The following is a 26,809-nucleotide window of genomic DNA, read 5'->3' on the forward strand; positions in this document are numbered from 1 at the left end:
CCTGGTCGCAGTGCGGACCCCTTCTGTAAGCGCGCGGCAAAGCATAGTTTTGGAAGTCACGGTGGCCGAGTGGTTAAGGCGTTGGACTCGAAATCCAATGGGGTTTCCCCGCACAGGTTCGAATCCTGTTCGTGACGGCCGCTTTTTTCCCTCTCCTTCAGGATACGTAGAAGGAACTCCCCTTGCACGTGTCTTTCCAGCATTTACCTTTCTGTGTCAGAAATAGCTGAGAGGTCTCACCTCTGGATTGGGACGGATGGAGGTGATCATGGGAAGCTTAATTTGCACAACTGTATCGGCTGCTAGGATACTGGACACCTTCGCAGTTCTGTAACTTCAGGTTTGTTAGAGCTTTGACACACGTTTCATTCTTGGGGAAGGGAATAGCAAAGGATTTGGCTGAAGAAGGGTTAGGTTTTTGGAAATCTGAATGCCTCCTGTGCTGTAATAGTTAAAATTAGAATTTCCAGGAAGAGAGGGCATCTCTGGATTTCATGACCAGAAGTCTGATTATAACTGAGACCCAGGAAAAAGCATACTCTCATTTGGATTTTTTTGAGGAGGCGCATCTCAGAAATCACTGGGCTAGGAGGGAGTAGCCTGTCAAACATAACAGTTTATGTTATGAAACATAATGGCTGGAGCTGGAGTGTGGGGAGATAACACTTCTTACTGAATGCTCATTATGTGCTAAGTACTGTTCTAAATTTTCTGTGTATTAACCGGGTTAGGGAATTAATTCCTTCTCTGACCTCTAACCCTCCTGTACTCACCTTACCGGGTTCTTCCTCCCCCCCACCCCCACCCCCACCAATTTCTGATCATAGGAAATATCTGGGATACTTGTTGAGGATGTTCTTTTTGTATTTCATTTCTTGCACAGCAGCATCTTCTCCAAGATGAATCTCCCCAAGTGCAGGGAGTTCAGTAGTAATTCATAGAGCTTTCCCCACACTTACACTTTGCAGTTTCCTGCCTTCATACCCTTTTTCATGCTCTTCTCTCCGAGATCACCCTCACCACTGTACCCTTCCCTCCTTCATACCCCATCATTTATCCCTTCCCATCCTGCACATCCTTTCATCTTTCCTCCTTGAAGCTCTTGATTCCTCCAGCTGGAACCCATCATTCTACCACCACCATCCACCTGGTTGCATGCAAGGAATCCTCTTTGACACACTTCTGTAAGAATGAAAAGTTATATTTATTCTGCTTCCTAAATATGTCTTAAGTCTGTCCATTTTTTTCAGGGTGAGGGCAGGCTAGACCCACTACTTCCTGGGGCCTTCATGAGGAAAGTAGGGTTATGAGGACCACATGAGTTAATATATGGAAAGCTACACTAAAGCATCCAGTCGTAGCCAGAGACCTTAAACCCTTTCATGGCTGCTTTTTGGGTTTCCTGACCTGGTCCCTTTTCACTAACCATTCTTTCACATTCACTACATTCTATCCACTGGCATTCCTGGTATAGTATTTGTCTGTGTTCATGCTGTTCTCCGCCTGAAATAATCTTTCTCATCCTCACCTTCTACTCAACCTCTACTTCAATGTCAGTTGTCCTGAGAAGTCTTCTCTAGTTACTTGTCACCTACAATACCCCAATCTTCCCCAGTAGGATGTAAATTCCTGGCACATATAAGCCACTCAATTAAAAAAAAAAAAAAATCTTTGTTGAGTAAATGGATGTGTGTGTGTGTGTCTATGTCTGTGTCTGTGTGTCTGTGTTTAATGTCTATTTTGAGAGAGAGAGAGAAAGAGAGAGAGAGAGAGTGAGTGGGGAAGGGGCAGAGAGGGAGAATCCCAAGTAGGCTCCACATTGTCAGCACAGAGCCCAATGCAGGGCTAGATCCTACCAACCATAAGATCATGACCTGAGCTGAGTGAGCCAAGATCAAGAGCTGGATACTCAACTGACTGAGCTATCCAGGTGCCCCTCTATGTGTTTTTACAGTAGTTACGTATACATGTTTTAATCTTCATTCAGATTGGACTGTAAGCTTCTTGAGAGTTTGGACTGTGTATTTTGGTTTTTTTGTATTTCCTTTACTAGGTTTTTATACACAGATGTGAGCAAATATGTAGTGAATGAATTAATAAACTAACAGGCTCAGTACTCAAGCTTCCTACCAAATGCCATTTTGCGCATGCTCTCAGGTTTAAATGTCTGGAGAGGCAAGACCAAAATTGACCAGCAGAGGGCAGCCAACAACTATATTGTGAAGGGAAGAAGGCACCATGGCTTACAAAATGGAGGATCTGGACGGAAAAGCTAGCAGAGGTTGTTTGGTGTTTGGAGATCATACCTTTCGCTCTCAAATATTTTCCCTGTAACTGTCATAGGTGAGAGGCCAAGGTTTCAAACCTTCATGTACAATAGATAAATTTCTACCATCCCCACAGCCCACCTGAACTCCTCAATTCCTTCACTTTACCCCTTTTATCCCAACAAATCCTCTATCCTTATACCTTTCCTTGACTTATATGATCAGGTCCCCCCAGGCATTCTTTAGTTTCTGGCTCGGTATTTGACTTTGCTTATTTGCCCTAAAGTTACCTTCTCCACATAGGCTTGTAAAGCCCACTCATTTCAAAGTCCTAAGGAAACTTACATAAACATCCTTCCATAACACATTCAAATTGCACAGGATCAATCCATTAAATCAGAACAAAACTACACCTTTATTTGACAGTTCCGAATCATCATGTTGTTTTCTACTTCCTTCTATTTTTTCTTTAGATTATTTTATTTTATTTTATTTAAAAATTAAAAAAAAATTTAACGTTTATTCATTTTTGAGAGACAGACAGCAAGTGGGGGAGGAGCAGAGAGAGAGGGAGACACAGAATCTGAAGCAGGTTCCAGGCTATGAGCTGGCAGCACAGAGCCCAATGCGGGGCTCAAACTCACTGACCACCAGATCGTGACCTGAGCCGAAGTCCAACGCCTAACCGACTGACTGAGCCACCCAGGTGCCCCTTATTTAAAATTTTTTAATGGGGCACCTGGGTGGCTCAATTGGTTAAGCGTTGGACTTCGACTTAGGTCATGATCTCACGATTCATGAGTTCAAGACCCGAGTCTAGCTTTGCGCTGATAGCTCAGAGTGTGGAGCCTGCTTCAAATTCTGTCTCCCACTCTCTCTGCCCCTCCCCCACTCACACTCTGTCTCTCCCTCTCTCTCAAAAATAAACACAAAAAAGTGTTTTATTTATTTTATTCTAATTTTTTTTTAACATTTATTTATTTTTGAGACAGAGAGAGACAGAGCATGAACGGGGGAGGGTCAGAGAGAGGGAGACACAGAATCCGAAACAGGCTCCAGGCTCTGAGCTGTCAGCACAGAGCCTGACGCGGGGCTCGAACTCACAGACCGCGAGATCATGACCTGAGCTGAAGTCGGCTGCCCAACCGACTGAGCCACCCAGGCGCCCCAAAAGTGTTTTAAATAAAATAAAAATTTTTTAATGCTTATTTATCCTTTGAGAGAGACTCAGAGTGTGTGTGGGGGGGAGGGGCAGACAGAGAGGGAGACAAAGAATCCTAAGCAGTCTCCAGGCTCTGAGCTGTCAGCACAGAGCCTGATGCAGGGCCCGAACCCATGAATGGTGAGATCATGACCTGAGCTGAAGTCAGATGCTTAACCAACTAAGCCACCCATCTCTACACCTCCACCCATCTCTACACCTATCATGGGGCTTGAACTCACAACCCCAAGATCAAGAGTTGCATGCTCCACCAACTGAGCCAGCCAGGCATCTCTACTTCTGTTTTTGGAATAAAATGTATACTCTCTGCCTCTAGCTTCTTACTTTCTTAATACTCTGTTGTGAAAACCTTTGCTAACTTTGAAAACTTCGATTTCTTTTTTTTTTTTAATGTTTATTTTTGAGAAAGACAGAGAGTGTGAAAGGGGGAGGGGCAGAGACAGAGGGAGACACAGAGTCTGAAGCAGGCTCCAGGCTCTGGGCTGTCAGTGCAGAGCCCAACGCTGGGCTCGAACTCATAAACTGAGATCATGACGTGAGCTAAAGTTGGATTCTTTTTTTTTAATTTTTAAAAAATATTTATTTTTGAGAGAGACAGCATGAGCAGGGGAGGGGTAGAGAGAGAGGGAGACACAGAATCCAAAGCAGGCAGGCTCCAGGCGCTGAGCTGTCAGCACAGAGCCTGACGTGGAGCCTGAACCCACAGACTGTGAGATCATGATCTGAGCTGAAGCTGGATCCTCAACCAACTGAGCCACCCAGGTGCCCCTGAAACCTTCAGTTTCTTAATGTTTATTTATTTTTGAGAGAGTGGGGGGGGGGCAGGGGAGAGAGGGGGACAGAGAATCTGAAGCAGGCTCTGTGCTGACAGCAGGGAGCCAGATGTGGGGCTTGAATTCACGAACCAAGAGATCATGACCTGAGCTGAATTCGGATGCTCAACCGACTGAGCCACCCAAGAGCCCTGAAATCATTTCTTTCTTTCTTTCTTTCTTTCTTTCTTTCTTTCTTTCTTCTTTCTTTCTTTCTTTCTTTCTTTCTCTTCTTTATTCCTCCCTCTTTCTTTCTTTTTATTTTCCTTCCTTTCTTTTTTTTAAACTTTTAAAAATGTTTATTTTTGAGAGAGAGACAGAGTGTGAACAGGGGAGGAGCAGAGAGACACACACACAATCTGAAACAGGCTTCAGGCTCTGAGCTGTCAGCACAGAGCTCGACACGGGGCTCAAACTCACGAACCATATTATGACCTGAGCCAAAATCATATCTTAACTGACTGAGCCAACCCAGGTGCCCCCGAAACTATTGATTTCTTATTGGACTTCAGAGACACTGTACTCTCTTCTCTTAGAACATTGTTTCTCCATCTCATTTGTTTTCTCCCTCCTTCTGTGGAATTCTGCCAAAAGCTCCATTCTTTTTCCTACTCCAAGACAAAAATCCCAAGCCAAACTGTGGTCCTGTACCTTCAGCTACCTATGACTTCATAGTTGACCTAATGTCACCCAAAACACAAACTGCTCCTTTCCCAAGATGACATTCTCGACGTTTCCCATTTCTGTTAATACTATTCTCTCAATTCCATCTAGTTTCCAATCTTAAGAATTAATCTGACATTTTCTTTTCTCCCATGCCCATGATTCATCAATCATTTCTTCTTCCATCACATCATCTAATTTGTTACAGTGGCCTTCCAGGTGCCCCAGTTTCACCACTATAAGAGTCACATTGATTTTGCCCTGAGGGTTCTTAGTGTTTCCATTGGTCAATTGCCAGAATTAAGAAGGAACTTAAAATGATACTGAAAGAACTGTGGGTGTTTAGCATGAAGAAGCCTTAGGAAGGATATGACAGCCAACTTTTCATCTAATTGGAAGGTTGTCACACAGAAACAGAATAACAGAAGATACTATTGGGTTTCAATAGGCTGAAGCATCAGGAAGGTAGATTTTGACTCAATATCTAGTAATAGAAGGTGTCTACCATGGGACTCAGATGATGGTCGACTTTCTTAGAGACAATCAAGCAGAGGGTATATAGAATCTTGTTCATGACTTTGGTTTCATGATGGTAGTTGATCTGGATGATCTACAGTGTTCCAGGCAAATAAAAGACTCTGAGCCTCAGAGCTATTTGGAAATCTGAGGGCTCCTGAAGGGGTTGTTTTAATGTCACTCTTGGTTATATTTTGATCTGGAGGCTAACCAGACAACTCTTAAGCTTTCTTTTGCTCCATCTCATCTTGCCCTTCTTATTCTGCTCATTGGGGAACCTGAAACAAAAACTTAGTATTTGTGGGGGGAAAAAAAGTATTTGTAGAAGGGGAAGGATTAATATCGGCCCACATGTATAGAATGGGAGTGTTATACATTGAATTTTAAAATTACTGTTTTTACAAAGAAAATGGTAGGGAAGAGTTTTATTGGAAAAATTAAGATATTAGGTTTTATAAATCAGCAGTGTTGCTCAAGAGAGTAAATACTTTTTTCTGCAGTAACCACATTTAAATATCATGAGTTTTTTGTTTTTTTTTTTTTAATGTTTATTTAGGGGCACCTGGATGGTTTAGTCGGTTAAGCTTCCAAATTTGGCTCAGGACATAATCTCATAGTTCATGGGTTGGAGCCCTTGTGTTGGGCTCTCTGCTGTCAGCATGGAGCCCGCCTCAGATCCTCTGTCCCCCCCTCTGCCCCTCCCTTGCTCTTCCTCAAAAATAAAATAAACATTAAAAAAGAATACTTTAGGGGAACCTGGGTGACTCTGTCGGTTAAGCATCCAACTTCTCAGGTCATGATCTCACGGTCCTTGAGTTCCAGCCCCGCATCGGGCTCTGTGCTGACAGCTCAGAGCCTGGAGCCTGTTTCGGATTGTGTTTCCCTCTCTCTCTGCCCCCCCCCCCCCCACTCATGCTCTGTCTCTCTGTCAAAAATAAACATTAAAAAAAAGGTATTTTAAAACAAAAAGAGAAACATACTTCTGTGATCAACACACCCTGCCTAAATTCAACCATTTTTAAAAAATCCTTAATTCTTCCCAGTGAGATACCCCCAATTTAATCAGGCTGAGCATCTCCATTGACAACTTAATACCTTCTCTCATGAAGTTCTTTCTCTTATAACTGAGTAGCTAATGCCTTCCCCTACTAAACTTTTCAGTGACAAATTAGGAGACCTTATCCAAAATTGCTTTTATGTGACTATGCAGTGCCATCGTTGCACAAAACAGTTCTGGAACTCCTTCACAGCTAGTTTATGAGCCACATTTAAATGATTCATTACTTGTCAACTGTACTCAAGACATACACACACTATAATCCTATTATCATACAAAAAAATCATTCTAAATCTTTTTTTAAGCTGCAGCAGTAGCCAACTTTATCATGCATCTATTTTCCAGAATTTATTCCAGATTACTTCTGGAATCCACCCACCCCCAGTCCCATTCTTAGCCTTCGTCCTGTCCTTTTGGTGTTGGCATTCATTCCTACAATTTCTTGACCACCTTTGGGCAGATAACTCCCAAATCCACATGCTTTTAAGCCCCAGATCCACGTTTCCATTTACTGGCTAAATACCTTTATGTGATAGTATTTTCAACCCAATGTTCCCCACCTGAGCTCATTACTTCACCATTGAAACCTGCTCATCCTCTCCTCCTGCCTATTCAGGTTAATAATAACCCTATCTTTCATTCTCACAGGAGAAATCTTTTATCTGTGACTCATCTTTGGTTACGTGACCCTGGTTATGTGCACTGGTTAGGAACTCAAGCTCTGAAATGACTTTCTTGGTTCAAATCCCAGTTCTAATCATTAGCTATGAGAATTTTGTTGGCTATTTCCCACATAGAAAATGGAGATGGCAATAGGCACCTTTTGATAAAAACCGTTGGGATGATGAGATGTTTGATACTTACAATAGTGCCCAAATCACGATAAATGAACAACCTTCTTTCCTCACTGCCAGTATCTGATCTTGTTCAGAACTCCGTTCCAGTGATTCTTCTTTTAAAGGATTTTTTTTAAAGGTCACTTTTTAAAATGTTTGAGAAAGAGTAAGCAGGGGAGAGGCAGAGAGAGAATTTTTTTTTTTAATGTTTATTTATATTTGAGAGAGAGGAGGGAGGGGGAGAGAGAGAGAATCCCAAGCAGGCTCTATGCTGGGTCCAACGCTGGGCTTGAACTCATGAACCATGAGATCATGACCTGAGCCGAAATCAAGATTCAGACACTTAACTGACTGAGCCACCCAGGCACCCCTAGAGAATCTTAAGCAGGCTCCATGCCCAGGACAGAGCTGGACACAGCGCTTGATCTCATGACCATGAGATCATGACCTGGGCCAAAAGTCAAGAGTTAGACATTCAACCGATTCAGCTACCTAGGCATCCCCATCCCTAAGTGATTCTTCTGAGAAGCATCTCACCGTTGGTAGTAGGTAGTTGAACCCTTTCCTCCTATCATTCCATTGTACTTAGTCCTTATTAGCAATATATTATTTTACATTTCCTTTGTTCAAGTGTCTGTAACCTACTAAACTGCAAATTCCTTTAAGGACTTTTTTCTCAATTATTTGTGCATCTCAAATACATGTCACGTGTGGCACATGACAGGTATGCCCTAAGTGTTGGCTGAGTGAATCTAGTCAGTTACTAAGGCCTGTCAACTTTATTCCCTGTCTCTTGTCCTCTTTCCTGCTCTTTCAGGCTCTCATCCTATTGCATGATTTACTGCAAAGCTTATTTGGTATTGTCACCAATTTTTCACTGTCTTTCCATTGCCACCAGAATCATGATTGGAGGTTACTCCTCGTCAAAAACTTACCTGAAAAATTAAAGACCAAATTCCCTGCCATGTATTCAAAGCCCCCCAAGAATTGGCCCCAAATTATTTCTAGTTTTATCTTCCACCATTTCCTTCAACAAACTCTATGCTCCAGATTGCACTGGTGTCTTCCTTCTTTAATATATCCTTCACCATAACTTGTTTTTATTCACACTATGGTCTTAACCTAAAAGCAGAGGTTGCAAACTGGTGGACCCTGTTTTTTCTGGCCCACAAAATTTTTTTTTTTTAAATTAAGCCAACGTTGAAAACTTGTGGCATTTAGAATAAACATTAGGATGTCCAATGGTTCTTGAGAAGCAATAAGATTTGACAATATGGGGCCCCTGTTGCTGTATGGCAGCAACCCACCTGAACTGCACTGCCAGCTGCCCCCTTCTCAGGGCACCTGAGCAGCTTTTAAAAAAACCTCTCAACCATATAAGTATACCATGAAGAGATCAGACTAATGGTGGGACAATTGGGCCTATCACCTGATGTTACACAACATAGAACAGCTCTCCTGTGATGTCTTCTATCCTCAGAACTGCTTAACTTGAATCTCTCAGGCTCTGGATCAAATTCTGTTTAGCAAAAATAGGGTAGAGGAAGTTAAAGGGCACCGCGCAGAAGCAATCAATCAAATCCAAAAAGACCACTCTCCAGGACAAATGGCCCAATCTCTTCAACAAATCAGTGTTACAAAAAAGATTGTTGCAGGAGTGCAAAAGATAGTTAATACATGGTTCCTGGATTGGATCCAGGGCTGGACAAAAATTAGCTCTAAAAGTACTTTCTTAAACCAGTTAGGGAAGTGTGAATATAGATTGTTAATTTGAAGCATGTTATATTGGCAATGTAGGAAAATGTTCCGATTCTTCAAATTAACACACTGAAGTAAAGAATCAAAACCAACCCTCTGTATTTCCCCACCCGTTCTCCTGACTTTAAAAGTCTACAATGGGCTGACAAACTTTCTATAGGGCCAAGTAGCAAATATTTTAGGTTTTGTGGGTCATAGTGTTGTGGCAACTACTCAGTTCTGCTGTTATAATCTAAAAGTAGCCACAGACAATACATCAACAAATGGGCATGGCTGGGTTCCAGTAAAACATTTTTACAGAATCAGGCAGCGGGATGCAATCTTTAGTTTGCCAACCTCTGATCTAGAATAAATACCACTTCTCCTAAACAAGTATTTCCTGGTACCCATCAGAATCGGTGCCTTTATCTTCCCTCTGCTCACATATTGCTTGTAGCTCTACTTACCACATTTATTATTCCTATATACTTATCTCCATTATGGAATACATCCTTTGAAAGTAGGTGCCATTGCGCTACATGACACCCATCCCCACCTGAGTTCCTTGCAGAATATTCAACGAATATTGTTTCCAAAAACTGAAATACCCTAAAAGATTGATTTGGCACCATTTGTGACATTCACAAGAATGAGCAACAGGTTCTGAAAGTAATTTTGAATAAGCTTCAGGGGAAAAATAAAGTATATAATAAAAAATAAAAAAAAAATATATATATATATATGTATATATATATATATATATGTATAGTGTATGTATGTATGTGTTCACCAGTGTTTTATAATCAGACCTTGTGCACATGAAAGTGTAGCAGATTCAGAGCACAGGAATGTCCTTATGCCCTTTTGTTTTTTTAACCACACTAGAGTATCAAGGGTATTAATGGATTTACAGGAAGTGCATCATAAATGCTCAACAAATTGCAAATATACTACTGGGGGAAAAAGATTTTCTTTTTCTCATGGCAGGGAGAAGGTGGCAGCAGATGCCTGTGAAAGGGTTTATCAAGATTTGATAACCGCACCAGGTTCCATCATTCCAGGTTCCTTTCCTCACATTTACTTCCCTGGCTAGGAGACACTGGGTAGTGGAGGCATCCCTGACTGCGATGGAATCCCAGATTCCAAGCAAAGGTGCTTGTGGGACAATGGAGAAAGGTACATGCATCTCTTCTGTTGAAATTGTCCTAAAACCCCAGGAACACTTAGGGAAGACATGGAATTTGGGCAAAGGCAAACCCTGGAAAAAAAAAACACAGTTCAGGTCACTGGAGAGAACATGTTGGCTTCTACAGAACAGGAGACAGGAGGGAAAGTGGGAGGAGAGCACACAGAGCAAAGTGAGGTGCACACTCCCAGACAGACATCCTCCTAAAACAGAGGTTAGTTCTACGACAAACGTAGGTTATAAAGCAAGAAATAAGGGGAATCAAGGTGAGAGAAAGGGCAAAGCAGAGGAGAAAGCATCACAAGAAGGGGAGTGATGTTGAATTAAGAATTGAGAGTTGAGTAAAAGGTTTATTATTAGTGCAGTCAACACCATGGAACAGCACATATAACACAACCAGCAACCCGCAGAGACACTAGTGCAAAGGGGAGGGAAGCCTTAACTGAGCTTCCTGGCTCTGTCTGAAGGTGGTGACAGGAGAGTATGGGCCTCAGTAAGGCAGGCAGGGTCAGAGGGGAGTGGAAGAAATGTAGTAACCAGACTAAGTATAGCAGCGTTTTCAAATTCCTGAGCACAATGTCCTGGAGCTGGAACACAGGACTGTTCCCTACTCCCTTCAAGCTGTATCCCTCCACCCCATTCCCAGTGGAGCCATGACCCAACTCCCCAGACCTATAGCAGGCAAGCTGGCCTGGAATAAAACTCCAAAGAGAGAAGAAACTGTTATATGGCCATATGTCTTCAACCCCACTCCCACTGGTATATTAGAATAATCACACCCTCTATCCCTCCCCTTCTCTAGCTCTACTAGCCACCCTAGCTAGGGATCAAGGAATGCCTGGGTAGCCTAAAATGGAGCTGAAGTTCTCAGAGGGCATGGGTAAGACAAAGCACAGCCTGTACTCAGAGACACAGAGATATCATGTCTCTCCCATCTTGCCTGGTGAAGCTTAGAATCCAACTATGTATCTCCAAGGAAACTGGGGGTTGGGGGGATGGCAATGTCTTCAAAATTAATACAGAGTTTTACAAGGAGACCCCTGGAAGGACTGGAGCAAAGTTCAGAGGGCACAGGCATTGATGTTGGACTGTCACATCCATCACTGGAATAACAAAAGAAGCATCTCATCTCAGATGGGGTTATGGAGGGTTGGGGCAGACATAAGTTCAGCCAAGGACTCCCTTGGGCCCTTCTTATATTAAAGCCAAAGATTGTGCTGAAAAGGAAAAATATAAAACAGATCCCATCCCTGTCCCATCCCACCCTATCCAGAACCCCCACAATAGGAATATCAAAAGAAAGTTTTAAGCTTTGTTAATTTTTTTTTCTTTTTCCTTTCTTAAAAAAAAAAAAAAAAAAAAAAAGTAAATAAATTAGATTGCCAACAATGTGGCTGGACTGGAAAAGTAGGGTAGCCATAACCAGGCCATTCTAAAAAAAAAAAAAGGGAGGGGGGGAGAGAAGGAAATACAAACAATGGCCAAAGGAAATTATCAAAATAATTAGTTACAATCACAGGGCTGGAGAGGGGTCTATGGAACTATTACGGCCCATGCCAGAGGCAGTGCCTACCTGATTTCAGCAAAAGCCAGAGAGCTGCTTCTTGCTGAACACATCCACCTCAAAAGACTAATCCCCTACTCCCAACCCTGTCATTCCCTAATTATGAGAAAATGTAGGAAAGAAGAGCTCATCAGGAAATTTTCGGCATCCTAACCTGCACACCTGCAGAACCAGCAGGAGCCTGCACCTGTAAGGTGGGCTGGACAGAGTATTGCTTGGCACAGAGGTCCAGTCTTTCCCTAAGGGCCAGTTACTGGCCTCATTATTTATTTCTAGGGTTTTGATTCCACCCTTACCATTTCTTCAGGATGTCTGCTCCCCAGAGCTGCCCTCTAAGTGCTGTTTAGTGTCAACAGGCCTGCCTGCTCTGATTCCCTGGTTTTGGAGGAGGGGGAACGATTAGATATTCCTCACTCCACCCTGATCCTCTAGAGAAAATTCTTTGTGCTTTCTAAAAATATCTAGAACCAGGGACCCTAGGCAGGAAAACAGATATAGAGGTGAGGACTTTTCCAAACTGACTGAAAATTTACAGACATCTTAGGGGAAGAAATTACGTAAAAGGAAGGAATCTGTGTTTCCCACCTGAACGGCTGAGCAAAGTGCCCTGGGGCCCTTCAGTGCCAGAAGAGCAGGGAAACATGTGGCCCGTGTGTAAGCCACGGTACTATGGGTAGTAGGGAGGACTCAGGGACCAGCTGCTGGAGCGATGGGCTTTCTGACTGCCATCTCTTCCTGCTAGCCCGTCGAGATCTCCTATATCTCTTCCACACCATGCGCAAATATCATGACAAGCCCCGGCTCCTGCACCATGTCGTCACCCATATGCTGGTTCTCACAGGCCATCACGACAACAGCCTGCTTGCCAGGGATGCGCTTGGCCACGTAGTTCTCATAGTAGCGCCGGTTCATCTGTCTTGTCTCTAGTGTGGCCAGACCCTGGGGCCAGCTACGCTCGTGGGCATTTTCGATCAGCTCGTTGACGATAGAGGCAGGACAGCCACTCTCCACCAGGGAGCGCTTGATTACAGCCTGGAGTACAGCATCTGGGGTCGAGATCATCCCTCCCCAGCGGGTCACTCTTGCTGGCTGCAGGGAGTTCACCCACCTGTGTGGAGGGGGTTGAAGGTGGTCATTCCAGCTCATCCCCCTTTTCTTCATTGGCTTTTTCTCCTAATAGGAATGACCACCCACTCGGTGCTCAGCTTAACCCTAATCTCCCATCTTCCTTTTTCCATCACTAGTTCAGAAACTCTAAATCCTTCCCTAGTTGGTCCCATGTGAGTCACCACATGTCACTCACCAGATGAAACTCAAAAGTGCAGAGTTTCTGTCATTTTTCTTAAAAATCCCAATACTAAACACACACAGTGCCTAGCACGTACTAAGTGCTCAACAAATGTTTACCGAATGAAGTGATTATTCCTCTATCCTGTGTCCCATGCAGCACTGTTTACTCTCTATATATTGATTCACACTTAAGAGTTTAGTCTATGAATTGCATGGGACTCCAGCACTGAAAGGGATTCTAGACTTTGCTTGTTTATGCTGCATTTTAGATCCTTCCCCTGGATTTGCACTGACTGTCTTCTCTGGATTGTAAGCTACCTGACAACAGGGACAATGTCTATTTCTTTTTGGCCCTCCTAGCACTCCACAGCCTTTAATACAGGGCTCTGTACATGTGGGTATTCACCTAAGTCTCAATGAACTGAATACTTGGGTAAGCTTTCCCTTCCATCCACCCAATAGAATAGGAGATCCTATAGTGGGGCTGGAAGTTATCCTCTTCTCCTTGGTCCCTATCCTTCATCCCAACATCTGAAAAGCAGTGGCCCCAGCCCAGCCCTTTTATTACCCGCCCTTCTGCCATCCCTTGCACTTCCTCCTTTCAGGGCTAGGTGCCAGGATGTGGAGCAAGTGACTCCATGTCCTGAGTGACACTCACTCTAGGATCTCGTTGTATTCAATTGTTTCCTCCAGGTTCTGAAGGTTGGGGTTGACACTGCGAATTGCACGCATGTATGCCTTTAGCAGCTGGATATCTCGCTTCTGTTGGAGGGAAGGAGAACCAGGGATGATGGTTAGGGCAGACAACAGATGAAAGACAGAAGATAGTCTGAGAATGAGGGCAACTGAGAGATCTGAGGAAAAACCAGACCTATACACTTCAGGAAGACAGGGATATGACTATCTCATTCACAGCTGTATCCATAGTGCTTAGCCGAGTACCTTCTTAGAGAAGGCATTTGATGAATGTTAGGTGAATGAATGACATTGATGGGATGAAAGAAAGGGAGACGAGCTCCAATCTGATTCCCTACCAAGCCAGAGGCAGAGTATCCACTCACCCAGGCACACAAGCACAGGCACCGAGCTGCATGCTCACACTGGTGCTTCTCACCCATGGCTCTCTGCACATATACACAGACACACGCATGCAGTTATACATAGTCACACATCTGTTATATACACGTGTCTGCATATTAAGGACAGGTTCTCCCCTATGTTCTCTGGGCCTTACCTGCTCCGCCAGCTGGTGTTTGTGCTCCGCTGAGGTCTTCTCCAGCTCTGCGATGCGTGTCTGTTGCTGCTGTACCACTGAGCGCAGGTGCTTAATGCAGTTGTGGTTTGGCAGCTCATCTTTGGGCATCTCCAGGCTGCCACCCAGGGTGGGAAACAAACAGAACAGAAATGCTCAATGGGACATGTGGGCAAAGGCACAAAACTGCTGAGTGGGCTTTCTTCTACCCCAGATTTCTAACATTCAGGCCTCCCCTCTTATTTATTCCCTTCACTTCCTTCTCCACAGCTCCCCCCACATCCTTTTGCTATCTACTTTCTCTGGGCCTCTTTCCCTTTCTAAGACAGTGTTTTATCTACCACATGGCTCTCCTTTCCTTCTCACTCATTCCTTCTGAGAAGCCCTAGATTCACAGCCCTGGCTATCAGCATGTAATCAACTATTTCACACCCCAAAGAAAGAAAGGAACAGGGCAAGAGGAAATATGAGAAGGCTAGAAATTAGAGCAGTCAATCTGACAAAGAGAAAGTAGTACTGGGCTGAAAAGGAAGAATAAAGGAAATCAATCCTTAGTGTTAGCACACAGATTGGGAACTGCTGCCTCGTTTCTTTTATTAAAGCAAGAGCAAAAAGATCATAGTTGAAAAAGCAGCACGAAGTGAGATCTTGGGGTAGAGAGCCAGGGAGGCCAAGGACACTCCTTGTGTACGTGCACAGGAAACTGCCTTAGCTGGTGAGCAAGGGATCTGGGAAAAAGGGGTGGGGGGAGAGGGGGAGTTATAAATGGGAAGGTCCTTATCTGTATGGGGCAGGGGAAGGGAAGTAATCTCACCCGCAGCCCTGTTCACAGGTCACAGGCCGTTTGGGGTTGTGCTCACAGTCGCTGAGGTGAGACATGAGGTTGTCAAGCCGGACAACAGCACTACAGCCAAATACAGCGTTGTCGCAGGCAATCTGCAGCTTTGACAACATGTTCCGCATGATCCGAGGTACTGGGCGCAGGTGGGCGACCGTCACAACGCTACGGTCCACCGGACATGTCTGCTGCTGAGAAAACCACTGGGTGATGCAGGCATTGCAGAAAGCATGCTCACAATGAGGTGCCTAGAAGGGAGAGCAGGGCAAAAGGGGCACAAGAGAATTAGCAGGAGCTAAGAGCCTGAATATGATAACTCCGCAAAGCTACTCAAGCCTCTGAGCAGCTTCCAGGGCCAGAGGTCCCTGGGGGTCACAGGGAAGGACAGATGCACTATGGGCAAGACATTGTGTAGGGACAAGCTTCAGATAGGTTTCCTGTGCTCAAGATTCCAAACGAATTGTGACATAAGACAAACAAGTAAAAAGTTATGTAACAATAAGAGGTATAAATAATATTCCAGGACAATAGGAGAGATGACACAAGGCAGTCGATTATTAATTGCCAACTGGATTGCATACACAATAACTGCCAAAGAAATCCAAAGGAGGGTGAGATCTTTCTAGGCTAGGTCAATCAGGGCACGTATTTATTATGGAGGACATAATTTGACATGGGTCTTGAAGGATGAGTAGAGAGGACACAGGGAAGAGATTTACTGGCAAAAATGCAATATAAGAAAGCAAAACAAAACAAGCACCTTGAACTCCTGGTGAGAAGTTAAGAGTCCTCTCTGTGTGGGCCCAGGTTCCTATTTTATGAGGGCTGACCTGAGGCATTGCCTTGAATCCCAATGGTGAGGCCTATCCTCCCAAACAGAGCCATTTTCTCATAGAGTCACATTCTTTTCAATTTCATAAAGATCGTATTTCAGCTTACTTTGATAAATCAGATAACCTCTAAAGTTTAATCCCTCAAAGTGAGAGGATTCCCTGGCCTCTGGCATGGGACAAACACAGTAGGCATTTAGTAGTTGTTGATGAACGAATGGTGTGCTATTTCCCAAACACTCTGCTAGGTGCTTACAATACAAGACAGGTTCTGCCTCCAAGGTGCACACAGGCACCAAAGACCAAAACAAAGAAAGGCTTCGTAACGGAAGGAGTCATTCACAATGTCACTAATGCAACTATCAATAGATTTTTATTTTTCACTCAAAGATATATTTGATTCTTTCCAAAATCTTTACAGATCCTATCTCCAAAAAACAATCCTAAATTTGTCCACTTTTCCCCATCTGTCCTGCCACTAACCCAGTTCAAACTATCATCTCTCACCTATATTATTAAATATGTCTTCTAACTGGTCTCCCTACTTCTACCTCACCCCTTTATAATTCATTCTACATTCGTCAGCCACAGTGATCACTTAAAAATGCAAACTAGATCATATCACTCCTGCTTAAAAGTTTACAGTGGCTTCCCTTTGTACTTAAAATAAGTCCAAACTCCTACTCAGGACGTATACAATTCTGCTTGATCTGGCCCTGTGCCTCTGACCTCTCTTCACCACACACCATGCTCCCAGTGCTGTGTTCAGGCCAGTCTGACCTCCTTTCTGTTTTTGTCTATACCCAGCTCACTCCTGCCTCAGCATCTCTGGTTTTGCAGCTTCTCTTTGCCCGAAATGCTCTTCCTCTAAATCCTATCATGAACATCCCCTTATCATTCAGATTTCAGCCCAACTGTCACCTCTTTTGTGACCATTCTATCCAATCCTGCCACCCCTGCAGAAATATACAGAATGTGCTATGCTCCACGTAAGAAAGTTGGGCAAATGAACTAATAATAAAAAGAGTTAACTATGGGGACATTATATGGGCTGGGACAAGGATGGGGTAAGAGTTCTCACGGTATGCCTCTTTCTACTCTTTTGGTTTCTGAACCGTATGAACTTATCACCTATTCAAAAATTAAATAAATATGATGTAGGGATATCAGCATTCCTAGCAGATTCCTTCTACCCTTGGATATGTGTCTGGTAACCTGGCATCCTGAGGTCTTCCTGGCCTACTCCCAAAAGGTGGAGGTGGGGGGGCAACTCCTGACTTACAGTTATGAACCAACACTGACTTCTCCACACGTGACTCACCTCAAATGATAGTGCCAGAAAACAGACAAGGCCCTGCCAGGGGAAGGGAAGGAACTGACACACCCCGTGACCTCTCGACACCACCAATAGCTTGCTCCACACCCAGCCAATAGTTCTACTGGCAGTAGGCTGCAAAGGCCCAGACAGAGTATAGGTCCAGGGCTAGCTGCCATTGGAATGCAGTCGGATTTTCAGTCAGCTCAGGCACCTTTCAGTCAGCTCAGTGCTCCTTTGACTGGTTGAACACTGGAATAAGAATATACTCAAAGGATCAAGAGGAGCCCCCAGGAGCTGTATAAGCAATGAGTTGGGGAAGGGCCGTGAGACCTCACTAACTCGTGTCCTGGTTTGGAAAATGGGATTATGTCTAGCCAGCCAGGACTGCCAGAGGATTCATTGGTATTTACAGAGGGCAGGCAATAAGGACCATGCAGGATGATGTCCCATGAATGCTACTGTTAAGACTTCATCTCACTTATTATACTTGCCTGTTAATCATGAGTTTCTCCTCATTAATTTTTAACAATTAAAAAATAAAAAAATTGTCTTTTCCATGGGGCACCTGCATGGCTCAGTCAGTTAAGCGTCTGACTTCAGCTCAGGTCATGATCTCAGGGTTCGTGAGTTCCAGTCCTGCATCAGGATCTGTGCTGATAGCTCGGTGCCTGGAGTCTGCTTGGGATTCTGTGTCTCCTCTCTACTCTCTCCCTGCTCACACTTTGTGTGTGTGTGTGTCTCTCTCAAAAATGAATAAACATTAAAAAAAAAAAAATTAAGGGGCACCTGGGTGGCTTAGTCCGTTAAGTGACTGACTGCGGCTCAGGTCATGATCTCGCAGTTTGTGAGTTTGAGCACCGCGTCGAACTCTGTGCTGACAGCTGGGAGCCTGAAGTCTCCCTTTATCTCTGCCCCTTCCCCGCTTGCACTTTCTCTCTCTCTCAAAAATAAACATTTAAAACATTTTTTTAAAGTTGTTTTTTAATTGGTTTTTCCAGCAAGTCCCAAGAAGGAAATAGGACAGTACATACAGTTCCCTACTCCCTCTTTGTTAGAGAGTAGGGCAGGATGAAAAGGCTTGCAGGCAGACTAGCTGATTAACTGAAACACTACATCATCAAAATACAGAGAAAACTTAGGAGAGTCCAGAAGTTCAAACATGGTAGGAACACGGAACCTAGCCAGAGCCCCTACAAAGGGAAGTTCCTGAGCTACTGTCAGAAGACAGAAAACAGGTGACCATTTTATAGCAGAATAAATCTCAGAGTGACCTCAGAAGAAAGCACTGGACTTCTGTGGCATCCACCTCTAGACAGACTCTGAAAGGCCCTATTCCTTTTGTAGCTGCCACTGCTCCTCTGCACCAAACCTCTATTCTGTATGTGTGTGTTGCCAAGGGGGTGGGGGAGGGGGAATTGGGGGAGGGAGGCCAGAACACAGTGACTTCCCACTGGTCCCATTACTTATGAACATTTTTATTAGCTCTACTATCATCTAGTGCCCCACCAAACCTGCCACCAGACCGACTCACCTGGACTGGCTCCTCCAAGACACCACTGCAAATAGGACAGATAAGGTCTTCGTCAACATCCCCCTGGAAACGGGTTACATCATACCCCATGTCTCATCACTGAAACCCAGGTCCTGGAAGGAGCAAGAGGAAAAAGAGGCCAGTTCAGAAGGAGCCTACAAATAATGTGCCAACCTGGAACTCATGGCCAAGATCCATTCATTTGTCCAACAATTATTCGTTGAAAGCCTACTATGTGCCAGTCATTTGGGAGAAAGAAATCTGACTCAAGAAACTTAATTCTAATGGTAGAAGATATTATATAACCATACACTTAAAATATGAAGTGACAGGGGTGCCTGGGTGGCTCAGTCAATCAAGTGTCCAACTCTTGGTTTCGGCTCAGGTCATGATATCACGGCCTGTGAGTTTGAGCCCCATGCTGAGCTCTGTGCTGACAGTGTGGAGCCTGCTTAGGATTCTCTCTTTCCCTCTCTCAAAATAAACAAACTTTAAAAATTAAAAAAAAAAAAAAAGTGATAAATGTTTGACAGGGCATTATGAGGGCAAGAGATGTGGATACCTAACCCAGGCTAAAAGGAGAGGGTAGTTTTGAGTTTTACAGGAGTAGGTGTCACCAACAGGACAAACAAGAGTAGCTAGGTATTGGGGATGGGGGCAGGGTGGGGCATTCGCATTAGGGCTTTAGGCACATGAAACAGCACATTCAAAAGCCCAGAAGAGGGCATATGATTGGTTCAGGGAACTCTACATGGTTCAGAAAAACGTTGACCTGAAGGATCCAAAGGAGGGAGTGACTAGATACAAGGCTAGAGTGGCAAGCAAGGGCCTTGCCATGAGAAGTCTTATGTAAGGAGTTTGGGCTTCATGAGTTTCGAGCGCCACATCAGGCTTGCTGCTGTCAGCATGGAACCTGCTTCAGATCCTCTGTCCCCCTCTCTTTTTGCCCCTCCTCCGTTCATTCTCTCCCTCACTCTCTCTCAAAAAAAAATAAAATAAAATAAAACAAAACAAAAAAACTTTAAAAAGTTTAGCCAAAAACTTTACTGTAAAACAATCTACACAGTATTCAAATAACAAACACTTACTGAGTGCCATCTATATACCAATAAGCCTAATGAAACCTAGTCCCCCTGAGATAAGTGATGAGGAAGAGAAAAGCACAAGGTACTAGAGGAACACAGAAGAGGGAATTCTAAACCAGACTTGGGATGGTCAGAAAGACTTCTGAGAAATGGCTCTCAAAGTATGTTTAGAACAAGTGTTCTCAATCACAGTACTGTAGTCATCTGAGCTAGAAAGTTCCTTGTTGTAGTGGTCTGGCCTGCACTGAAGAGTGTTTAGCAGCATCCCTGGCCTCTACCCACCAAAAGTTAGTAGTAGTCTCCAGTTGTGACACCAAACATGTCTTTACACTTTGACATATATCCTCTGGGGGACAAAATCACCCCTGGTTCAGAACCACTGGTTTAAAGAATGATGAGTTAGCATTGTGGAGCAGGGGATGGGACTTTTTTTTTTTTTTTTTTTAATTTACATACAAATTAGTTAGCATATAGTGCAACAATGATTTCAGGAGTAGATTCCTTAGTGCCCCTTACCCATTTAGCCCATCCCTCTCCCACAACCCTGTGGGACTTCTAAGGTACATAAAATAGCATGGAGAAGCAAGAAGTCAGCTGAGAGTTTAGGCAGAGATGGGCTGGAAGATGAGTAGAGAGAGGTGGGCAGCAGCCAGCACTGAAGGCCCTGGGACACTACACTATACTTGAAATTAACCTGAAAGCTATGGAAGTACCTGAAGAATTTCTTTTGTTGACATACATTTATATATTTTTATTCTGACAACTTCAGACTTTCAGAAAAGTTGCACAAATAGTAAAAAGATCCCATTTACCCTTCATCTAGATTCCCTGAATGTTAACACCCTACCATATTTTTTATAATCTCTCTATATAAATGTGAATAGATAAAAATTTTCTGAGCTACTGGAGAATAAATTATAAACTTGTTGCCTTTACCCCTAAATAACTTTACTGTGTATTTCCTAAAAATAAGAACATTCTCTTACATAATGATAGTAAAATTATAGAAATCAGGATATTAACATTGACATAATACTATTATTTACTAACCCCTTTCCAATTTTGCCACTTGTCCCAATAATCTCCTTTAGCAAAACAATATTCAAGACTGTGTTTCACTGAATTGTGAAGCTTCTTTAAACTCTCTTAATCTGAAGAAGTTACTAACACTTTTGGGTCTTTCATTACCTTGGTATTTTAAGAATACAGGTCAGTTAAATGAGAAGGTCTCTCAGTGTGGGTTTGTCTGATGTTTCCTCATGATTAAATTCAGGTTTCATTTTGGACAAAAATGCCATGGAAGTAATACTGTGTTCTTAATACATCACATTAGAAGCATATATTGATTTGTATCATTCCAGGTGACACTAACTCTAATCCTTTAAGAAATTGACATGATCAGGGATTCCTGGGTGGCTCAGTCAATTAAGTGTCTGACTCTTCGTTTTGGCTCAGATCATGATCTCATGGTTCCTGGGTTTGAGCCCTCTATTGGGCTCTGTGCTGACAGTGCAGAGGCTGCTTCAGATTCTCCTCTCTCTCTCTCCCTCTGTCCCTCCCCCACTTGTGCTGTATCTCTCCCTCTCAAAATCAATAAATAAACTTAAAAAAAAAAAAAAGAAATTGACATGATCGGTTTTCTGTTTGTCAGATAATTCTGGCAGTACTGTAGAAAAAGTAGGCGGTAGGGAAGATAAGAGTAAGAGAAAGACCTTTTTAGGAGGTTACTGTAAAAATTCAGAAAAATATAAAGGCTCAACTGGGTGGCTCAGTTGGTTAAGCATTTGACTTAGGCTCAGGTCATGATCCCACAGCTTGTGGGTTCAAGTTCCGTGTCGGTCTCAGAGCTGACAGCTGGGAGCTTGGAGCCCACTTCGGATTCTCTGTCTCACTCTCTCTCTGACCCTTCCCCACTTGTGCTCTCCCTCTCTCTCAAAAATAGCTAAGTAAACATTAAAAAAAATAGTATAAAGGCTCAAATAAAGGCAATTAAGAGAAAGAATCTATATTCTTTCTTCTTTTAAAAGAAGAATGTATATGACTCCTTTGTTTCTGCCTTGGATAGTTAATGGTGAATTCTTACTTACCAAAATAAGAATTTAAATAAAAAGATCAGAATTAGGGAATAAAAACAATGATCCTAGTATTGGACATGTACAGTTTGAGATTCCAAGTAGAAATCTTGAAGATGGTAGCTGACACCAGGGGTTTTGAGAGGCCACACAGGGAAAGTACACAGAATAAAAACAGAATATGAGGAAGGGTCTGAAGAATATAGAACCCTGGGGGGCACTGATTCTTTGCTTTATTTCTTACCTTCCTTTTTTCACAAGTAATACATGACTACATTCTCCATTTATTTATTTATTTAAAAAAATTTTTTTTGTTTTAATGTTTACTTTTTGAGATAGAGAGAGAGAAACAGAGCACGAGCAGGGGAGGGGCAGAAAGAAAGAGACACAGAATCCAAAACAGGCTCAGCACAAAGCCCGACACGGGGCTTGAATTCACGAACCGTAAGACCATGACCTGAGCCAAAGTCAGACGCTCAACTAACTGAGCCACCCAGGAGGCCCAGTTTTTTTAATTTTTTAAAAAAACTTTTGTTTATTTTTGAGAGAGACACAGAGTGCCAAGTGGGGGAGGGGTAGAGAGAGAGGGAGACACAGAATCTGGAGCAGGCTCCAGGCTCTGAGCTGTCAGCACAGAGCCCAATGTGGGACTTGAACTCATGAACTGCAAACTCATGACCTGCAAACTCATGACCTGAGCTGAAGTTGGACGATCAACCGACTGAGCCACTGAGGCACCCCTATTTTTTTTTTTTATTTTTTAATGTTTATTTTATTTTTGAGAGAGAGAGAGGGAGGAAGACACAGAATCCAAAATAGGCTCCAGGCTCCAAGCTGTCAGGACAGAGCCTGATGCGGGTCTCGAACTCACGAACCAGATCATATCCCGAGCCAAAGTCAGCTGACAGCTCAGAGCCTGGAGACTGCTTTCGTTCTGTGTCTCCCTCTCTCTCTCTGCTCTTCCCCTACTTGCATTCTGTCTCTCTCTAAATAAACATTAAAAAAAAATTTTTTTTTTTAATTCCAATCTACTAGTCCAAACATTGGTTACAATGTATTTTGCCATTTGTCTGGTTGCCATTTACATTTGTCTGGTTGCCATTTTTTACCCCTGAAACAAATCATGTTGCAATTAACACTTTGGTAACATGATTTTTTTTGAGCACAAGATCAAACCTCTCTCCTAAAACAGATTCCTAGAGGAAAAACTGCTGGGTTGAATGACATGACTATGATTTATTTTCCTAGATAATATACTCCCTATCATCTGGAAAGGCCTTTTCAGTTTATACTACCACCAATAGTGCATGAGAATACTTTAATAATGACATTTAAAAGGAAAGGGAAAAAAAAGAAGCCTACAAAAAAAAATTTTTTTTTTAAGTCTGAGACTGACCAGAGATAAGAGAAAATTCTGGCAAGAAGAGGCTCATAAAAGTCAAGGGAGTTGGAGGAAGGGGAATTTTGTTTAATGTGTACAGAGTTTCAGTTTTGCAAGATAAAAAAAAGTTCTGGAGATGTTTCATAACAAGGTGAGCATACTTAACATTCCTGAACCGTATACTCAAAAACAGTTAAGATGGCAAATTTTACGTTATATGTTTTTTACCACAATAAAAAAAAAGTCAAGGAAGTGGAGTGCTTAGAGGAGGAAAGGAAGTGTCAAAAGCTGCAGTCAAGACTGATAATAAAAAAAATCAGTATTTTCTCCTAAAGCTGTTCCCCAGGACATGGTGGCTCCTGTTACTCTGGAGGCACCCTTTGAACCATCACAGCCCCTAGTGACCAAGGGCTTTAGCCCCAGTGTCTGCAGCACTTTGGAAAGCTTCAGGGAAAAGTTCCTTTGCAAGACCCTCAAGAACCCAGTGATAACTGTAGGCTGGCTGTGCACGTCCGGACGCCCTAACCTACAGCCTCTACTGCTTCCATCGGGGTTAGAGCCACCGTCCTCAGCTCATTATGTGCATCCAGACTGCTGTGCAGGGCTTCATGGTTGTAGCCATCTTTGCTTGGTCTGGCTGCATCCGCTATGAAGTCCTGATCCTGAGCTCAAGACCTGGCCTTGATCTCCACAGAGATCAGGGCACCTGGGTGGCTCAGTCAGTTAAGCGTCCAACTTCGACTCATGTCATGATCTTGCGGTTCCCAAGGTGTGAGCCCCACGCTGGGCTCTGCGCGGACAGCTCAGAGCCTGGAGCCTGCTGCAGATTCTGTATCTCCCCCTCTCTCTGCCTGTCCTCTACTCATGCTCTGTCTCTCTCTCAAAAATAAATTTAAAAAATTAAAAAAACAAAAATTCCACAGAGATCATTCCCAGCTCCATCCCAGCCCCAGGAAGCAACCACTGATCCTGTCACCTGACTTATGCCCTCATCTCCCCTGATAAGCCCCTGTGGCAACAGGGGAGAAGTGGCCAACTGTGTAACCTAAAGATGTTTTTTCAGGAATCTCAGATTTGGTTCAGTTTGGGTGTTACATACTTCTATTTGTGCCCCACTTTCTCCACTTCCTACTTAATAAACTGATCCACTTAGAAAGAAAGAAAGAAAGAAAGAAAGAAAGAAAGAAAGAAAGAAAGGAAAGAAGGAAGGAAGGAAGGAAGGAAGGAAGGAAGAAGGAAAGGAAGGAAAGGAAGGAAAGGAAGGAAGGAAAGAAATGTGAGGATGTGAGGTGAGACCGGACACCAGGGCAGATAGCGGCTGCATGCAGCTGGGAGGCACTGTGAAGAGCCAATGTAGTGCAGCATGAAGTGGGAGCCAGACTGCAGTGGTTCTGAGTGAACAAGAAGGGAGGCAGAGGGGCAGGGGCTGCAGAGAACGGTCAAAAGCTCGATTTCAAAAGAACTACCTGGAGGATAACAGGAGGTGGAGGAAGTGGGTTGTGTGGAGGTGTTTTTCCTTCCAATGAGAAAGGCCCATGGATGTTGATGTACCAAGAGGAAAATGCTAGTGAAGAAGGGGAAGTAAGACAGGAGAGAATCTGGTCACTGAGGCAGGGGTAGGCAGGAGATCCAGAAACATGTTAAACAGGAAGAGGGACACATCTGAAGCAGGAAGGAAGAATGGCACAAAAAGCAGTCCAGATCAGTTCTCAAAAATCGTGCCAGCAAACTTTACGTGTACTTATAAATAACCCATACATTAAAGACCAGAAAGAATCACTAAAACGTTACCAGTGGTTTTACTTGGGTGTGAGGCTAAGGATGTTTTTCTTCCACTTTTAGCACCAAATACTTTAGTAGGCATTCATTTTTTTTTAGTCACAATTCAATTTTAAATAGTCTCCTATATTATAAAAATATATATATATACTTTTTAAATTTAGAAATTACTCGAGACTAAAAAATACAGGAATGCTTTTACTTTTGAAGTACAGAAATAAAAGACAGATTTTGAGCATACCCAGAAGTTTCTCCCATGGACCTGGTTAAGAGTCTTATGTTTGCTGAATTAGAATGGACTATAAGAGACCATCTGGTTTAACATCCAGGGCTGGAATCCTCTCCACAGCACCAAACAGTCAATCACCCTGTGCTTAGACGCTCCTGGGAAAGGTCAAGATAGGGTGCAGCAAGAGCACAGATGAGAAATATCCAGCCCAGACTCATTTTTGTCACAGCATCCTAGAATGCCTGTCCCTCTAGAACAGGGTACCCACAGCTCCGCATGCGGATTGACCAATATGGGCTACAGAAGGGCTATTACCACCTTTCCTCTCTACTTCAATTAACACAACCTATGACTGGTTAGTCTGTCCTGAAATAATAGCTACTGCCACTCTGCTAAGTCCAGACACACACACACAGAGTTGGGAGGAGGAGGAGGGGCAAGAGAAAAAGTCAAGAAGAGGAGGTACCTAAGGTAGCCTCTATAGGATAGGCAAAAATAAAATATCTGTAATTCATCTGTTCAACTGCTGACTTCACAATATCTAATTTAATATTTAATTAAATAAATTATAATTTGGTTTCTCTACAATAGCTATAACATTTATCAGAGGGGGGAGAAAAAGCATTGCTGCCTTTAAAATGCACCAGGTATGGGGGTGTCTGGGTGGCTCAGTTGTTGAGCATCCAGCTCTTGATTTTGGCTCAGGTCATGATCCCAGGATGAGCTCCGAATCGGGCTCCATGCTGAGCACAGGATCTGCTTAAGATTCTCTCTTCCGCCCCCGCTCTGTCTCTCTCTGCTTGTCCCTCAACCCCACTTGCTTGATCACTGTCTCTAAAAAAAATTTAAAAGGGGCACCTGGGTGGCTCAGTTGGTTAAGTGTCTGACTTCGACTCAGGTCATGATCTCACAGCTCATGAGTTCGAGCCCTGCATTGGACTCTGTGCAGACAGCTCAGAGCCTGGAGCTTGCTTTAGATTCTGTGTCTCCCTCTCTCTCTAGGCCCCTCCCCGACTTGCGCTCTGTCTCTCTCTCTCTCTCTCAAAAATAAACATTAAAAAAACGTTTTTTTAAATAATAAAAAATAAAAAAATAAAAAGCACCAGGTATGAAACAACTGCCAAGATATACCGTTAAGAGGAAAAAAAAACAGGGGCGCCTGGGTGGCTCAGTCAGTTAAGCAGCCGACGTCGGCTCAGGTCGTGATCTCGCGGTCTGTGAGTTCGAGCCCTGCGTCTGGCTTTGTGCTGACAGCTCGGAGCCTGGAGCCTGTTTCGGATTCTGTGTCTCCCTCCCCCGTTCATGCTCTGTCTCTCTCTGTCTCAAAAATAAATAAACGTTAAA

At 43.4% G+C, this 26,809-nt stretch overlaps 1 protein-coding gene and 1 non-coding gene across 6 annotated transcripts in view; one reads left to right on the plus strand and one right to left on the minus strand.

The window, feature by feature from the left end:
* Positions 1–55: 55 nt before the first annotated feature.
* Positions 56–137, plus strand: TRNAS-CGA (transfer RNA serine (anticodon CGA)). The gene has a single exon. It is a non-coding gene; the product is annotated as a tRNA-Ser (tRNA).
* Positions 138–8,984: 8,847 nt separating this feature from the next.
* Positions 8,985–26,809, minus strand: part of RNF41 (ring finger protein 41) — a 30,717-nt gene continuing 12,892 nt past the window's right edge. For 4 of the 5 annotated variants that reach the window (XM_027071492.2, XM_015085097.3, XM_053226369.1 and 1 more), the window contains 5 exons: positions 18,920–19,032; positions 15,217–15,488; positions 14,385–14,520; positions 13,809–13,912; positions 10,627–12,968 (listed from right to left, as the gene is read on the minus strand). In XM_027071492.2, coding sequence (XP_026927293.1) covers positions 12,617–12,968; positions 13,809–13,912; positions 14,385–14,520; positions 15,217–15,488; positions 18,920–19,009 — 954 coding nt within the window. In that variant the 5' untranslated portion in view covers positions 19,010–19,032 and the 3' untranslated portion in view covers positions 10,627–12,616. Of the gene's footprint in view, positions 12,969–13,808; positions 13,913–14,384; positions 14,521–15,216; positions 15,489–18,919; positions 19,033–26,809 lie in introns of all 5 variants that reach the window. The other variant, XM_015085096.3, reaches the window with a different exon arrangement.

Source organism: Acinonyx jubatus, chromosome B4, assembly GCF_027475565.1.
Source record: "Acinonyx jubatus isolate Ajub_Pintada_27869175 chromosome B4, VMU_Ajub_asm_v1.0, whole genome shotgun sequence".
Lineage (NCBI taxonomy): Eukaryota > Metazoa > Chordata > Mammalia > Carnivora > Felidae > Acinonyx > Acinonyx jubatus.